The sequence below is a fragment of the Phyllopteryx taeniolatus genome, chromosome 6, assembly GCF_024500385.1.
Source record: "Phyllopteryx taeniolatus isolate TA_2022b chromosome 6, UOR_Ptae_1.2, whole genome shotgun sequence".
Taxonomy (NCBI): Eukaryota; Metazoa; Chordata; class Actinopteri; order Syngnathiformes; family Syngnathidae; genus Phyllopteryx; species Phyllopteryx taeniolatus.
In genome coordinates this window covers 844104-856545 of record NC_084507.1, presented here as the reverse complement: position 1 = coordinate 856545, position 12442 = coordinate 844104, and the positions used below count along the sequence as shown (strand labels likewise).

At 41.1% G+C, this 12442-nt stretch overlaps 1 protein-coding gene across 3 annotated transcripts in view; it reads right to left on the bottom strand.

Moving 5' to 3' along the window:
* The window catches only part of adcy3a (adenylate cyclase 3a), a 58419-nt gene that overhangs the window by 38796 nt on the left and 7181 nt on the right, over window positions 1–12442 (bottom strand). For 2 of the 3 annotated variants that reach the window (XM_061776304.1, XM_061776306.1), the window contains 5 exons: window positions 9639–9788; window positions 5632–5762; window positions 1172–1283; window positions 645–772; window positions 212–370 (listed from right to left, as the gene is read on the bottom strand). In XM_061776304.1, the coding sequence (XP_061632288.1) occupies window positions 212–370; window positions 645–772; window positions 1172–1283; window positions 5632–5762; window positions 9639–9788 (680 nt within the window). The remainder of the gene's footprint in view (window positions 1–211; window positions 371–644; window positions 773–1171; window positions 1284–5631; window positions 5763–9638; window positions 9789–12442) is intronic. The other variant, XM_061776305.1, reaches the window with a different exon arrangement.

The following is a 12442-nucleotide window of genomic DNA, read 5'->3' as shown; positions in this document are numbered from 1 at the left end:
ATTCACAAGCTTCATTTACGATATTAAATAAATAACATCATAAGAGAAATAACAATATATATTTTTTTTTTAAGTCATCAATCTAGGTGTATAGGAAGGTGCAAATTAGGAGTTTCGGCCTAGGCAGAGGGCTGTGGTCTCCTGAATGGCAGTCTAGATTTTAAAAAGCAATCACAGTAATACACTGCACGTAAGTAATGCATGTTCTTACCCTGGTATTCCTCCAGCCTCCATCTTGTTGGCTACAGTGACATCAGTGGACCACACGTCATATTGCCAACGTTTCTGACCAAGCACTCCCCCCAAGACTGTACCGCTGTGCACTCCAACTCGCATGTCAACATCTGTTTGTGTTTTCTCGCGCACATACCTAGTGTTTGTTTACAGGCACATGAAATTTAATGAATGTTAAATACTTTCACCACACCAGCATCATGGGGAAACAATAAAAAGCAAATCATCACACAAACATATGACGAATGATCCCTAAAACTAATGGACTTTCTTTCATAGCTAAACAAAAATCTATATTAGTCCATCAGAGTAATCAATTTCCCTCTAAGCATGTGACAAACCACCCTGCATCACATGCAAATCCAGTAAGTGACTTTTGGGAACATGGAATTCAGCTCTTGTATACTCACGAGATGGCCTCAACCATGGCAAGGCCCATCATGATGGAACAGGCAGCATGGTCCTCCCTGTAGTCTGGCAGCCCACAAATACAGTAGTAACAGTCTCCTAGGATCTTGATCCTCAACTGGTGATATTTCTGACAAGGTGGGTGGGGTTTCGTCAGAGAGTGATACACTTTGCGTTGCATGAGCTTAGCTTAACTATGACTTTCTTAAAATTCATTATTGTAAAGTTATAAATACTAAAGTACAAAGTATTATAAAACAGTCAAGTGTTCTGCCTGCAATTCCTTTCTTTATTGTTTTTAAGGGACATAAAAAATAATTAATTTTTTCCATTATATATATTTTTTTATTAATCGTCCGATTAATCAGTTCTAGGAATTTTATTCTGCCAAATATCGGATCCAGCATTACAATAAAAAAATACATATTGGTCAGAATGTGCAAAGCTTTATTAAATATCAGAAAAGAGTAAAACTGACGATACAGGACACCGAATATGTTCAACCAGAATTATTAATACTTAGACTCACTGCAGCTAGTTTGTCAAACCGAGCAAAAAGTTCATTGAGCAGCTTGACCAGCTCCTGAGCGCTGCATGATGATGACAGCTGGGTAAAGCCCACGATATCTGCAAACAAAATACTGCACAAGATAGCGATACGAAGCATCGCATTAGTATAGTTACACATTCATTTGTAGGGTGTTGAACTAGATGTCATCGTGTACCATGCAGTAGTTGTTAAACTCTGTAACTAATAATCGGTTGGAAGTAGGCTAGGTGAAATTCAATGTAAACATTCATATTGGGGGATTCCATTCGCAAACTCACTGCTGCCTTGACTTACGAGTTTAAACCGGTCCCTAACCACACTTGTAACTCAAACCACTCACATCTCAAATCAACTGGCCACATTGAAATGAATGAATAGGCCATTAACCCATTCCAAATACCCAAAAAACACCACAATTTTATATTTTTAATAAAGGAAAACAGTACTGTCAAAACGATACAAGACAATGTAAAGAAATAAACTGGTTTTATGAAGTGTAATTAAGCTGAAATTGACATACATACACTGGCGTGCATTGGTGTGTTGTGCCTCTAAATGGCGTAGTCAAGAGACTGCAGTGTAGCTCTCATGTGGCTCGCTCTCTCCGCTCTGGCAGCGGGGACTGAAGAAGGCTTACCCGAACAGCAAGAGCTCAGGGGATGCTGCGCTCACATTCCAGGGTTTCTGCACCCTTCGATGCATGACTGACTGGACCATTGTCTCCACAAGTGTGTGTATGTATGTCTTAAATGCTTTTATTTTCAACTTTTTCAACTTTTGCAACAAGGTCCAGAGGATCGTATTGAATTAGATTTTTGTGCATTTCTGGTTTTGGACCTAAATACTTTTTTCACCAAAATAAAACTACTGATATAACATGTCACATATTGAACACTGATGGCTGGCGTGCGCAAGTGTGTAGACTCCAGAGCAAAGAATCAATTACGATTAACAAGCAATGCTCTATAGAGCTTTGCTGACTATCCAGTTGAACTGCCTGGGAGGTCACTTTATTACACACACCCTACACTCACAGTTTGATAATGACATCGTGGCATAAATAAGCATGAAATGTTAAATAATACATACATGCAATATAAACACACATTAATAATAAAGATGAACCTCTTTTTTAACTTAATGTTGGCATGTCGCAATGAATTATGGAAATTGTGTGGCTTTTCTATTACCATGCGAGCAGCTACCAGCTGCAAATTAGTGCGTGTTTATGGGAGAGTTCGCGAAACACCATCGTGACGTAATTCTGGCACCATTCACCTCCATACAATATTGGGTAAGAAAACAAATTTGTGTGGCTTTTATCGCAGTATAAATACCAAGTTACAGACAAATGTGTCCCAAATCCACCACTGGCCTGACCGGAGGGGATGTTTTTGATCGAAAACTTTTAGTTTCGGCCTACACAAAAGATTTAATGTAAGTCTACAAGTCTCTTGACGCATAGAAGTCTATGTTAATCATTCAATTGTTGACTTATTGTTGGTTTGTTGTTTGGTTCATTTTCACTGATCACACCCAAGCCTGATTACCTCCAGACCTGGTTAGTCAAGAAATCACTCAAGCAGACTCTGTCTTGACAAAAATAAGTCAGTCGGACAAAAGATTTTTTAAAAGCTGCAACAAAATGACACCATTCAAAGAAATTCCAAAACTGTTGAGAAATAAAGTAATTAACATCTATCAGTCTGGAAAGGGTTACAAAAGCCATTTCGAAAGCTTTAGGATTCCAGTGAACCATTATCCCCACATGGAGAAAAAAATGGAACAGTGGTGAACCTTCCTAGGAGTGGCCGGCCTACGAAGATTACACCAAGAGAACAGCAATGACTCATCCAGGAGGCCACAAAGGAATTCAGGACAACTTCTAACTAACTTCTAACTTCTTGCCTCAGTTAAGGTCAGTGGTGACGCAACAATAAGGAAGAGACTGGGCAAAAATGGCATCCATGGCAGAGTTCCTAAGCACTGCTGACCAAAAACAACATAAAGGCTCGTCTTACTTTTGAACAAAAATAAAAATCTGAATGATACCCAAGACTTTGGGGGGGGGAGGGATTATATAGACTGACGTGATGAAAGTTGAGCTTTTTGGAAGGTGGTGTCTCTTTACATCCATCCATCCATTTTCTGAGCCGCTTCTCCTCACTAGGGTCGCGGGCGTGCTGGAGCCTATCCCAGCTGTCATCGGGCAGGAGGCGGGGTACACCCTGAACTGATTGCCAGCCAATCGCAGGGCACATCGAAACAAACAACCATTCGCACTCACAGTCATGCCTACGGGCAATTTAGAGTCTCCAATGAATGCATGTTTTTTGGGATGTGGGAGGAAACCGGAGTGCCCGGAGAAAACCCACGCAGGCACGGGGAGAACATGCAAACTCCACACAGGCGGGGACGGGGATTGAACCCCGCACCTCAGAACTGTGAGGCTGACGCTCTAACCAGTCGGCCACCGTGCCGCCGTGTCTCTTTACATATGGGGTAAATACAGCAGTGCATTCAGAAAAAGAACATCCTACCAACAGTCAAACATGTTGTTGGTGTGTTGGTCTAGGGCTGCTTAGCTCCTTCAGTACCTGGACAAGTTGCTGTGATTGATTGAACCATGAATTCTGCTTTTTAACAGAAAATCCTCAATGACAATGTTCAGCCATCAAATTGTGACATCAAGCTGAAGTGCATATGGGTTCTGCAGCAGGATAACGATCCAAAACACACCAGCAAGTCAACTTCTGAATGGCTTAATAAGACAAAATTAAGGTTTTGGAGTGGCCTAGTCAAAGTCCAGACTTGTATCCGATTCAAATGCAGTGGCATGACCTTAAAAAGGCCATTCATGCGCAAAAACCCTCAATTTTTGCTGAATTCAAACAATTCTGCAAAGAAAAGTGGGCCAAAATATCTCCACAGAAATATGAGGAAACATTGCCAGTTAAAGAAAACACTTGATTTCAGTTGTTGCTGCTGAGGATGGCCCAGTTATTAGGTTTAGGGGGCCCATTACTTTTTCACACAGACCCAGGTAACTTTGAATAGTTTTTTTTTTCCCTTAATAAATGAAATCATTTAAAAACAGCATTTTAAGTTCACTTGCGTTACATTTGTCTGATATTTACATTTGACTGATGATCTTAAACATTAAAGAGGGGATACTATGCAAAAATATAAAAATTTGAGAAGGAAGCAAATACTTTTTCACGGCACTGTATCTATGGACACACACCTATGCACACAGTACATACAGTAATGTTAGCTAGCTAGTTGTTTTAACAAACTGTGAACTTGCATTGTTACATGATAATAAAACATACTCTTCCACACAATAATCATCAATGATATGCAAACACATTTTTACGTCTCAATTGAAGATCTTTTGGGGTTTTTTTAACAAGTGAAATTGGTGGTGTAAGAGGTGACGCTTCATAAAGTCTGTGTTCGACTAAATATACTGGATATTCCTGGGAGTCGCAGTTGATAATTTTCCGATCAAATTCCATCGGAATTGCGTCATTTTTGACCAACTTATGAAAAGTTCACGTCGTAATAAAAAAAATATAATATTGTAAAATGTATAAAAGGTAAGTTAAACGTTCAAATGGAAGGATGTCAATGACATGTTTTTGAGGAATACCTGGAATGTTAGATTATGATCATTTTTACGACAAAGATATTGCAAGAAAAAAAACAATTTTGACCCACTTGTGCCTCTAAAGGTTAAAAGCACAATCAATTGTCATTTTCTTGAGAACCAAACGGAATCAATTTACAGCAACATTATATATATATATATATATATATATATATATATATATAGATATATATATATGGCCATAGATATATATACCTGAAATACATGATGCAGAGAGTTAATGACATTTATGCTGTTTGTGACAGCACAAGTGAGCAACATTGCGCACGGATGTCAGGAAGCATAATTTGTGAACTCAAGACCAAAAAAATTGGTTCGTTAACCCATTTGTGGGTTTCCACTAAGACTAAGAATAAGGTTTCCACCTTATTTGCTCCAATTTTTTTTTTACTTCACCGAAGTAGAGGAGGGTCTGAAGTGCACTTGTAACTGAAGTCATTGCTTGCAAGTCAAGGCAAAAAAAAAATAAAAAAGCCAGAGCTTTTCTTGAAAAAACATAAGTTGGAGCACTCGTAAGTCAAGGTACCACTGTAGATACTTTTAAGGGTATCAGATCAAACCTGGAATTTGGAAACATCATTACATTTACTATATTGTATGCCTTAAGTGAGTGTTGGCGCCTACTCCTTTCCACAGAAACAATGTATAGTTGGAGCATGCCAGCTGTATCAGGTAAACCTAACAAAGTCCCTTATTATGACACAGCAAGGAAGCCGGCATGTTAAAAGTACAGTCTTGAATTTTAAACCTTTAAAAGTAGCTATGTTACCTGACATTTTCATGTCTGTACATGTACATGGTGTTAAACTGTTGCATCTCTTTCTGACTGGGCTCCTTCTTCATGTCCTGCAGCATCTCATCAGCTATGTGTTTGGGAAGGATGGACAGCAGCAGGCGTTCCTACAGAAGAATGAACAAGCCATTAATTCTCCTTCAGTGGCACCATAACACCATCAATATTGATTGAAATAAACCAGAACTGCATTTCCTTAATGATTTGGGAATGAATGAATTAACTTAGCAAGAAGCAAACTTAATGACTGTGTGAGTCCTAAGTTCAACTACAGTAGGTAGTTCAGAAGAAGGAACTATTAAAGGTCCCATACTTTACCAAACCAACTTTTTAGAGTATTTGGGATGTTACAGTATATTGGCTCTATGGTGCCTCAGTAAACATGTGAAATATGAATTAAGTCCACGCATTCTGGAGTCAACATTTTTCTACAGAGCCTTGAAATCGGATCATTCCAGAGCAGCCAACCTATAAAAATTCACTTCCAGAATAATTTGTCCAATTTCAAAATGTTGTCAAGAAGATTACCATGAGACAGTCATAATCATAATTGTTAATAAATGATGGCTTCAATGTTTGTCATTTTAATGTTTTTATTCCATCAACTTTGTAATGAGGATGCAGTTGCAGCCTGAATCCTTAATTCGAGGCGGCACGGTGGACGACCGGTCCTCACAGTTCTGAGGACCGGGGTTCAAATCCCGGCCCCTCCTGTGTGGAGTTTGCATGTTCTCCCCGTGTCTGCGTGGCTTTTCTCCGGGTACTCCGGTTTCCTCCTACATCCCAAAAACATGCATGGTAAGTAAATTTAAGACTGTAAATTGCCCGTAGGTGTGAATGTGAGTGCGAATGGTTCTTCGTTTAAATGTGCTCTACGATTGGCTGGCAACCAGTTCAGGGTGTACCATGCCTCCTGCCCGAAGATAGCTGGGATAGGCTCCAGCACTCCCGCGACCCTTGTGAGGATAATCGGCTCGGAAAATGGATGGATGGATGGATTAAGTCGCCTTTGCCAATTCTGTTTTCAACCCTGATAACAAAAAAAAAAAAAGCAAGTCTATTAAATCAGATCAAACGCCAAAATTAAAACTCTATTTTGCAAGCATATCATTGCTGATAGATTGAATTGGATAGTTTACGTATGGGCAATAGTTTTGGTTTCTATTTTGTGCAATGTACTTCTTGTACATGTCTTCTCTAGATGTCTTCTCTTCTCTACCTATACCCACAATTGCTGCTGAAACTATGTAAATGTTTCCATTGTGGGACTAATGAAATTTATCTTACCTTATATTACAAATATTTATTAATAATAATAATATACTTGTAACCTGCCCACGTTCTGAAGTGACATGTGCAGTGACGTACTAATTCATTACCGGCTCAGACGCGGTGTCCTGTGTGTATGTTTATTATTTTATATATTTATCTATAAACACATTAATTGGGCTGTTATTTTGATGCTCAAAGTTGGTTACTCTCAGCAAAAACGCCGTTCCCACCAGACCTATGTGACAAGTGTACAACCCCAATTCCAATGAAGTTGGGACGTTGTGTTAAACATAAATAAAAACAGAACACAATGATTTGCAAATCATGTTCGACCTATATTTAATTGAATACACTACAAAGACAAGATATTTAATGTTTAAACTGATAAACTTTGTTTTTAGCAAATAATCATTAACTTGGAATTTTTTTGGCTCCAACACATTCCAAAAAAGCTGGGACAGGGTCATGTTTACCACTGTGTTACGTCACCTTTTCTTTTAACAACATTCAATAAATGTTTGGGAACTGAGGACACTAATTGTTGAAGCTTTGTAGGTGGAATTCTTTCCCATTCTTGCTTGATGTATAGCTTCAGCTGTTCAACAGTCCGGGGTCTCTGTTGTCGTATTTTACGCTTCATAATTCGCCACACATTTTCAATGGGAGACAGGTCTGGACTGCAGGCAGGCCAGTCTAGTACTCACACTCTTTTACTACGAAGCCACGCTGTTGTAACACGTGTAGAATGTGATTTGCCATTTTCTTGCTGAAATAAGCAGGGGCGTCCATGAAAAAGACGTTGCTTGGATGGCAGCATATGTTTGTCCAAAACCTGTATGTACCTTTCAGAATTAATGGTGCCTTCACAGATGTGTAAGTTACCCATGCCATTGGCACCAACACAGTCCCATACCATCACAGATGCTGGCTTTTGAACTTTCAGTCCGGATGGTTCTTTTCCTCTTTGGCCCAGAGGACACGACGTCCACAATTTCCAAAAACAATTTGAAATGTGGACTCTTCGGAGCACAGAACACTTTTCCACTTTGCATCTGCCCATCTTAGATGAGCTCGGGCCCAGAGAAGCCGGCGCCGTTTCTGGGTGTTGTTGATAAATGGCTTTTGCTTTGCATAGTAGAGTTTCAAGTTGCACTTACGAGTGTAGCACCGAACTGTATTTACTGACATTGGTTTTCTGAAGTGTTCTTGAGCCCATGTGGTTACAACATTGATGTCGGTTTTTGATGCAGTCCCACCTGAGGGATTGAAGGTCACGGGCATTCAACGTTGGTTTTCGGCCTTGCCGCTTCTATGCAGTGATTTCTCCAGATTCTGTGAACCTTTTGATTATATTATGAACCGTAGATGATGAAATCCCTAAATTCCTTGCAATTGTACGTTGAGGAACATTGTACTTAAACTGTTCGAGTATTTTCTCATGCACTTGTTGACAAAGAGGTGAACCTAGCCTCATCTTTACTTGTGAATGACTGAGCAATTCAGGGAAGCTCCTTTTACACCCAATCATGGCACCCAACTGTTCCCAATTAGCCTGTTCACCTGTGGGATGTTCCAAACAGGTGTTTGATGAGCATTCCTCAACTTCTCAGTCTTTTTTGCCACCTGTCCCAGCTTATTTGGAACGTGTTGCAGCCATAAAATTCTAAGTTAATGATTATTTGCTAAAAACAATCAAGTCTATCAGTTTGAACATTAAATATCTTGTCTTTGTAGAGTATTCAATGAAATATATGTCGAACATGATTTGCAAATCATTGTAAATAAAAAGAGAATCATATTCTCTTTTTATTTATGTTTAACACAACGTCCCAACTTCATTGGAATTGGGGTTGTACTTTGTAGTGTGGGTTTGAAATATAGATGGAGTGACACCAGTCCTGGAACCTTTCTGATACACCTCGGCTTGCATGCATTAATGAGCAACTGAACATGCATACGCACAACTGAAGTACATGGGAGGGAAGGTGGAAAATTTAAGGTTATGTGGGGGCGCTTTGAATATGAATCAAAATTTCACAGTGTAGCAGATAAGAAACAATTATCTGATCAGGTTGACTTTGTGATTACCACTGATATCATCTTAGAGGATATTTGTCATGGCAACAGACAATATAACATACTCCACTCCTTGATTGGTTGGTGGCTCTCATCTGCCAGCAGCCTTAGCATCCCATTTCTGAAGAGCCATCCATCCTGAACCGCTTATCCTCATTAGGGTCGCGGGCATGCTGGAGCCTATCCCAGCTGACTACGGCGAAAGGCGGCCTACACCCTGAACTGGTCGCCAGTCAGTCACAGGGCAACACCATTTCTGAAGATGATGTACTGTAATTAAGTATGGCATAAGTTGGTAGAACTACATCCCTCTATATTACTCTCGTCTCTGTCAGACTAATTTTCAGGCTTAAGTAGTCAGGCAAATTATTCTGACAGACACAGTAAAATATAACATCAAACTGATATTGAGGAATTTGGTTAGCTGCAAACTCTTTTATGAAATACGGTAGAACAATTAACCCATAACCCCTTGTCTTTTTTTGTCTTCATTTATCAGAGATAGCATCATGAAAAAGGCTAGAAATCCGTTTTGAATGTTGATTAGTAAAATTCAATAACAGGTTCTCTCAATACAACAGAAGCTATTACAAGGTTGTGTTTCATCGTAGAGATTGTATAATTTGACCTCTGACCTGTTGTTGGCTTTGCTCCTCCAGGTTGAGTTTGACTTCGAGGGATTGTCTTGCCTCAAGAAAAGCCTTTCTGTGCTTCCGATCTGCCATGTAATACGACATGACACCCACGGTGATAGCACAAACATAGATCACAATGTTGGCCAGGAGCTGAAAATAACAACAGGGGCACAGTTTTGTGAATGGTGTTGTGAAACCCGCAACTGAAAAAAAGTGTATTGACAGGCCGCCAAACCCGCAGCTTTGGCCAGTGGCATATTCTAAAAATAAAATTAAACAGCCCTCAGCAGAACATTCAACTTGCTGCCTGCATTGTACTTGTAGCTGTGACACTGCCTTACTGAAGACGCAGAATTATACCCTAAGAAAACTCAGAAAAGGCAAAAATTTATAACCTGTTCACATGTACAGTCCTCTGGCTGATTTTTTTTCTCCAGCGCATATAATAGGAGAATAGATGACAGATAACACAAACACCAGACAGATGTTATTTTTTGTATTACAGTGGAATTACTTGAGATCTTCTTCTTCTTCTTTTCCTTTCGGCTTGTCCCGTTAGGGGTCGCCACAGCGCGTCATCCTTTTCCATGAGAGCCTATCTCCTGCATCCTCCTCTCGAACACCAACTGCCATCATGTCTTCCCTCACGACATCCATCAACCTTCTCTTTGGTCTTCCTCTAGCTCTCTTGCCTGGCAGCTCCATCCTCATCATCCTTCTACCAATATACTCACTCTCTCTCCTCTGGACGTGTCCAAACCATTGACGTCTGCTCTCTCTAACTTTGTCTCCAAAACATCGAACCTTGGCTGTCCCTCTGATGAGCTCATTTCTAATTTTATCCAACCTGGTCACTCCGAGAGCGAACCTCAACATCTTCATTTCCGCCACCTCCAGCTCTGCTTCCTGTTTTCTCTTCAGTGCCACTGTCTCTAATCCATACATCATGGCTGGCCTCACCACTGTTTTATAAACTTTGCCCTTCATCCTAGCAGAGACTCTTCTGTCACATAACACACCTGACACCTTCCTCCACCCGTTCCAACCTGCTTGGACCAGTTTCTTCACTTCCTGACCACACTCACCATTGCTCTGGACGGTTGACCCCAAGTATTTAAAGTCCTCTACCCTTGCCATCTCTTCTCCCTGTAGCCTCATTCTTCCCCCACCACCCCTCTCATTCATGCACATATATTCTGTTTTACTTCGGCTAATCTTCATTCCTCTTCTTTCCAGTACATGCCTCCATCTTTCTAACTGTTCCTCCAGCTGCTCCCTGCTTTCACTGCAGATCACAATGTCATCTGCCAACATCATGGTCCACGGGGATTCCAGTCTAACCTCATCTGTCAGCCTATCCATCACCACTGCAAAAAGGAAGGGGCTCAGGGCTGATCCCTGATGCAGTCCCACGTCCACCTTAAATTCTTCTGTCACACCGACAGCACACCTCAACGCTGTTCTGCTGCCCTCGTACATGTCCTGTATTATTCTAACATACTTCTCTGCCACTCCAGACTTCCGCATGCAGTACCACAGTTCCTCTCTGGGTACTCTGTCATAGGCTTTCTCTAGATCTACAAAGACACAATGTAGCTCCTTCTGACCTTCTCTGTACTTTTCCATCAACATCCTCAAGGCAAATAATGCATCTGTGGCACTCTTTCTAGGCATGAAACCATACTGTTGCTCGCAAATACTCACTTCTGTCCTGAGTCTAGCCTCCACTACTCTTTCCCATAACTTCATTGTGTGGCTCATCAACTTTATTCCTCTATAGTTGCCACAGCTCTGCACATCACCTTTGTTCTTAAAAATGGGCACCAGTACACTTTTCCTCCATTCCTCAGGCATCTTCTCACGCACTAGAATTCTATTGAACAAGCTGGTCAAAAACTCCACAGCCACCTCTCCTAGACGCTTCCATACCTCCACAGGAATGTCATCAGGACCAACTGCCTTTCCATTTTTCATTCTCTTTAATGCCTTTCTAACTTCCCCCTTACTAATCATTGCCACTTCCTGGTCCACCACACTTGCCTCTTCTACTCTCCCTTCTCTATCATTTTCCTCATTCATCAACTCCTCGAAGTATTCTTTCCATCTACCTAGCACACTGCTGGCACCAGTCAACATATTTCCATCTCTATCCTTAATCACCCTAACCTGCTGCACATCCTTCCCATCTCTATCCCTCTGTCTGGCCAGCCTGTATAAATCCTTTTCTCCTTCTTTAATGTCCAACCTGCCATACATGTCATCATATGCCTCTTGTTTTGCCTTTGCCACCTCTACCTTTGCCCTGTGTCGCATCTCAATGTATTCCTTTCGCCTCTCCTCGGTCCTCTCAGTGTCCCACTTCTTCTTAGCTAACCGTTTTCCTTGTATGATTTCCTGTACTGTGAGGTTCCACCACCAAGTCTCCTTCTCTCCTTTCCTGCCAGAATATACACCAAGTACTCTCCTGCCTGCTTCTCTGATCACCTTGGCTGCAGTGGTCCAGTCTTCTGGAAGCTCTTCCCGTCCACCGAGAGCCTGTATCACCTCTTCCCGAAAAGCTGCACAACACTCGTCCTGTCTCAGCTTCCACCACATGGTTCTCTTCTCTGCCTTTGTCTTCCTAATTTTCCTCCCCAACACCAGAGTCATATTACACACCACCATCCTATGCTGTCTAGCCACACTCTCCCCTACCACTACCTTACAGTTGGTAACCTCCTTCAGATTACATCGTCTGCACAAGATGTAATCCACCTCTGTGCTTCTACCTCCGCTCTTGTAGGTCACCCTATGTTCGTGCCTCT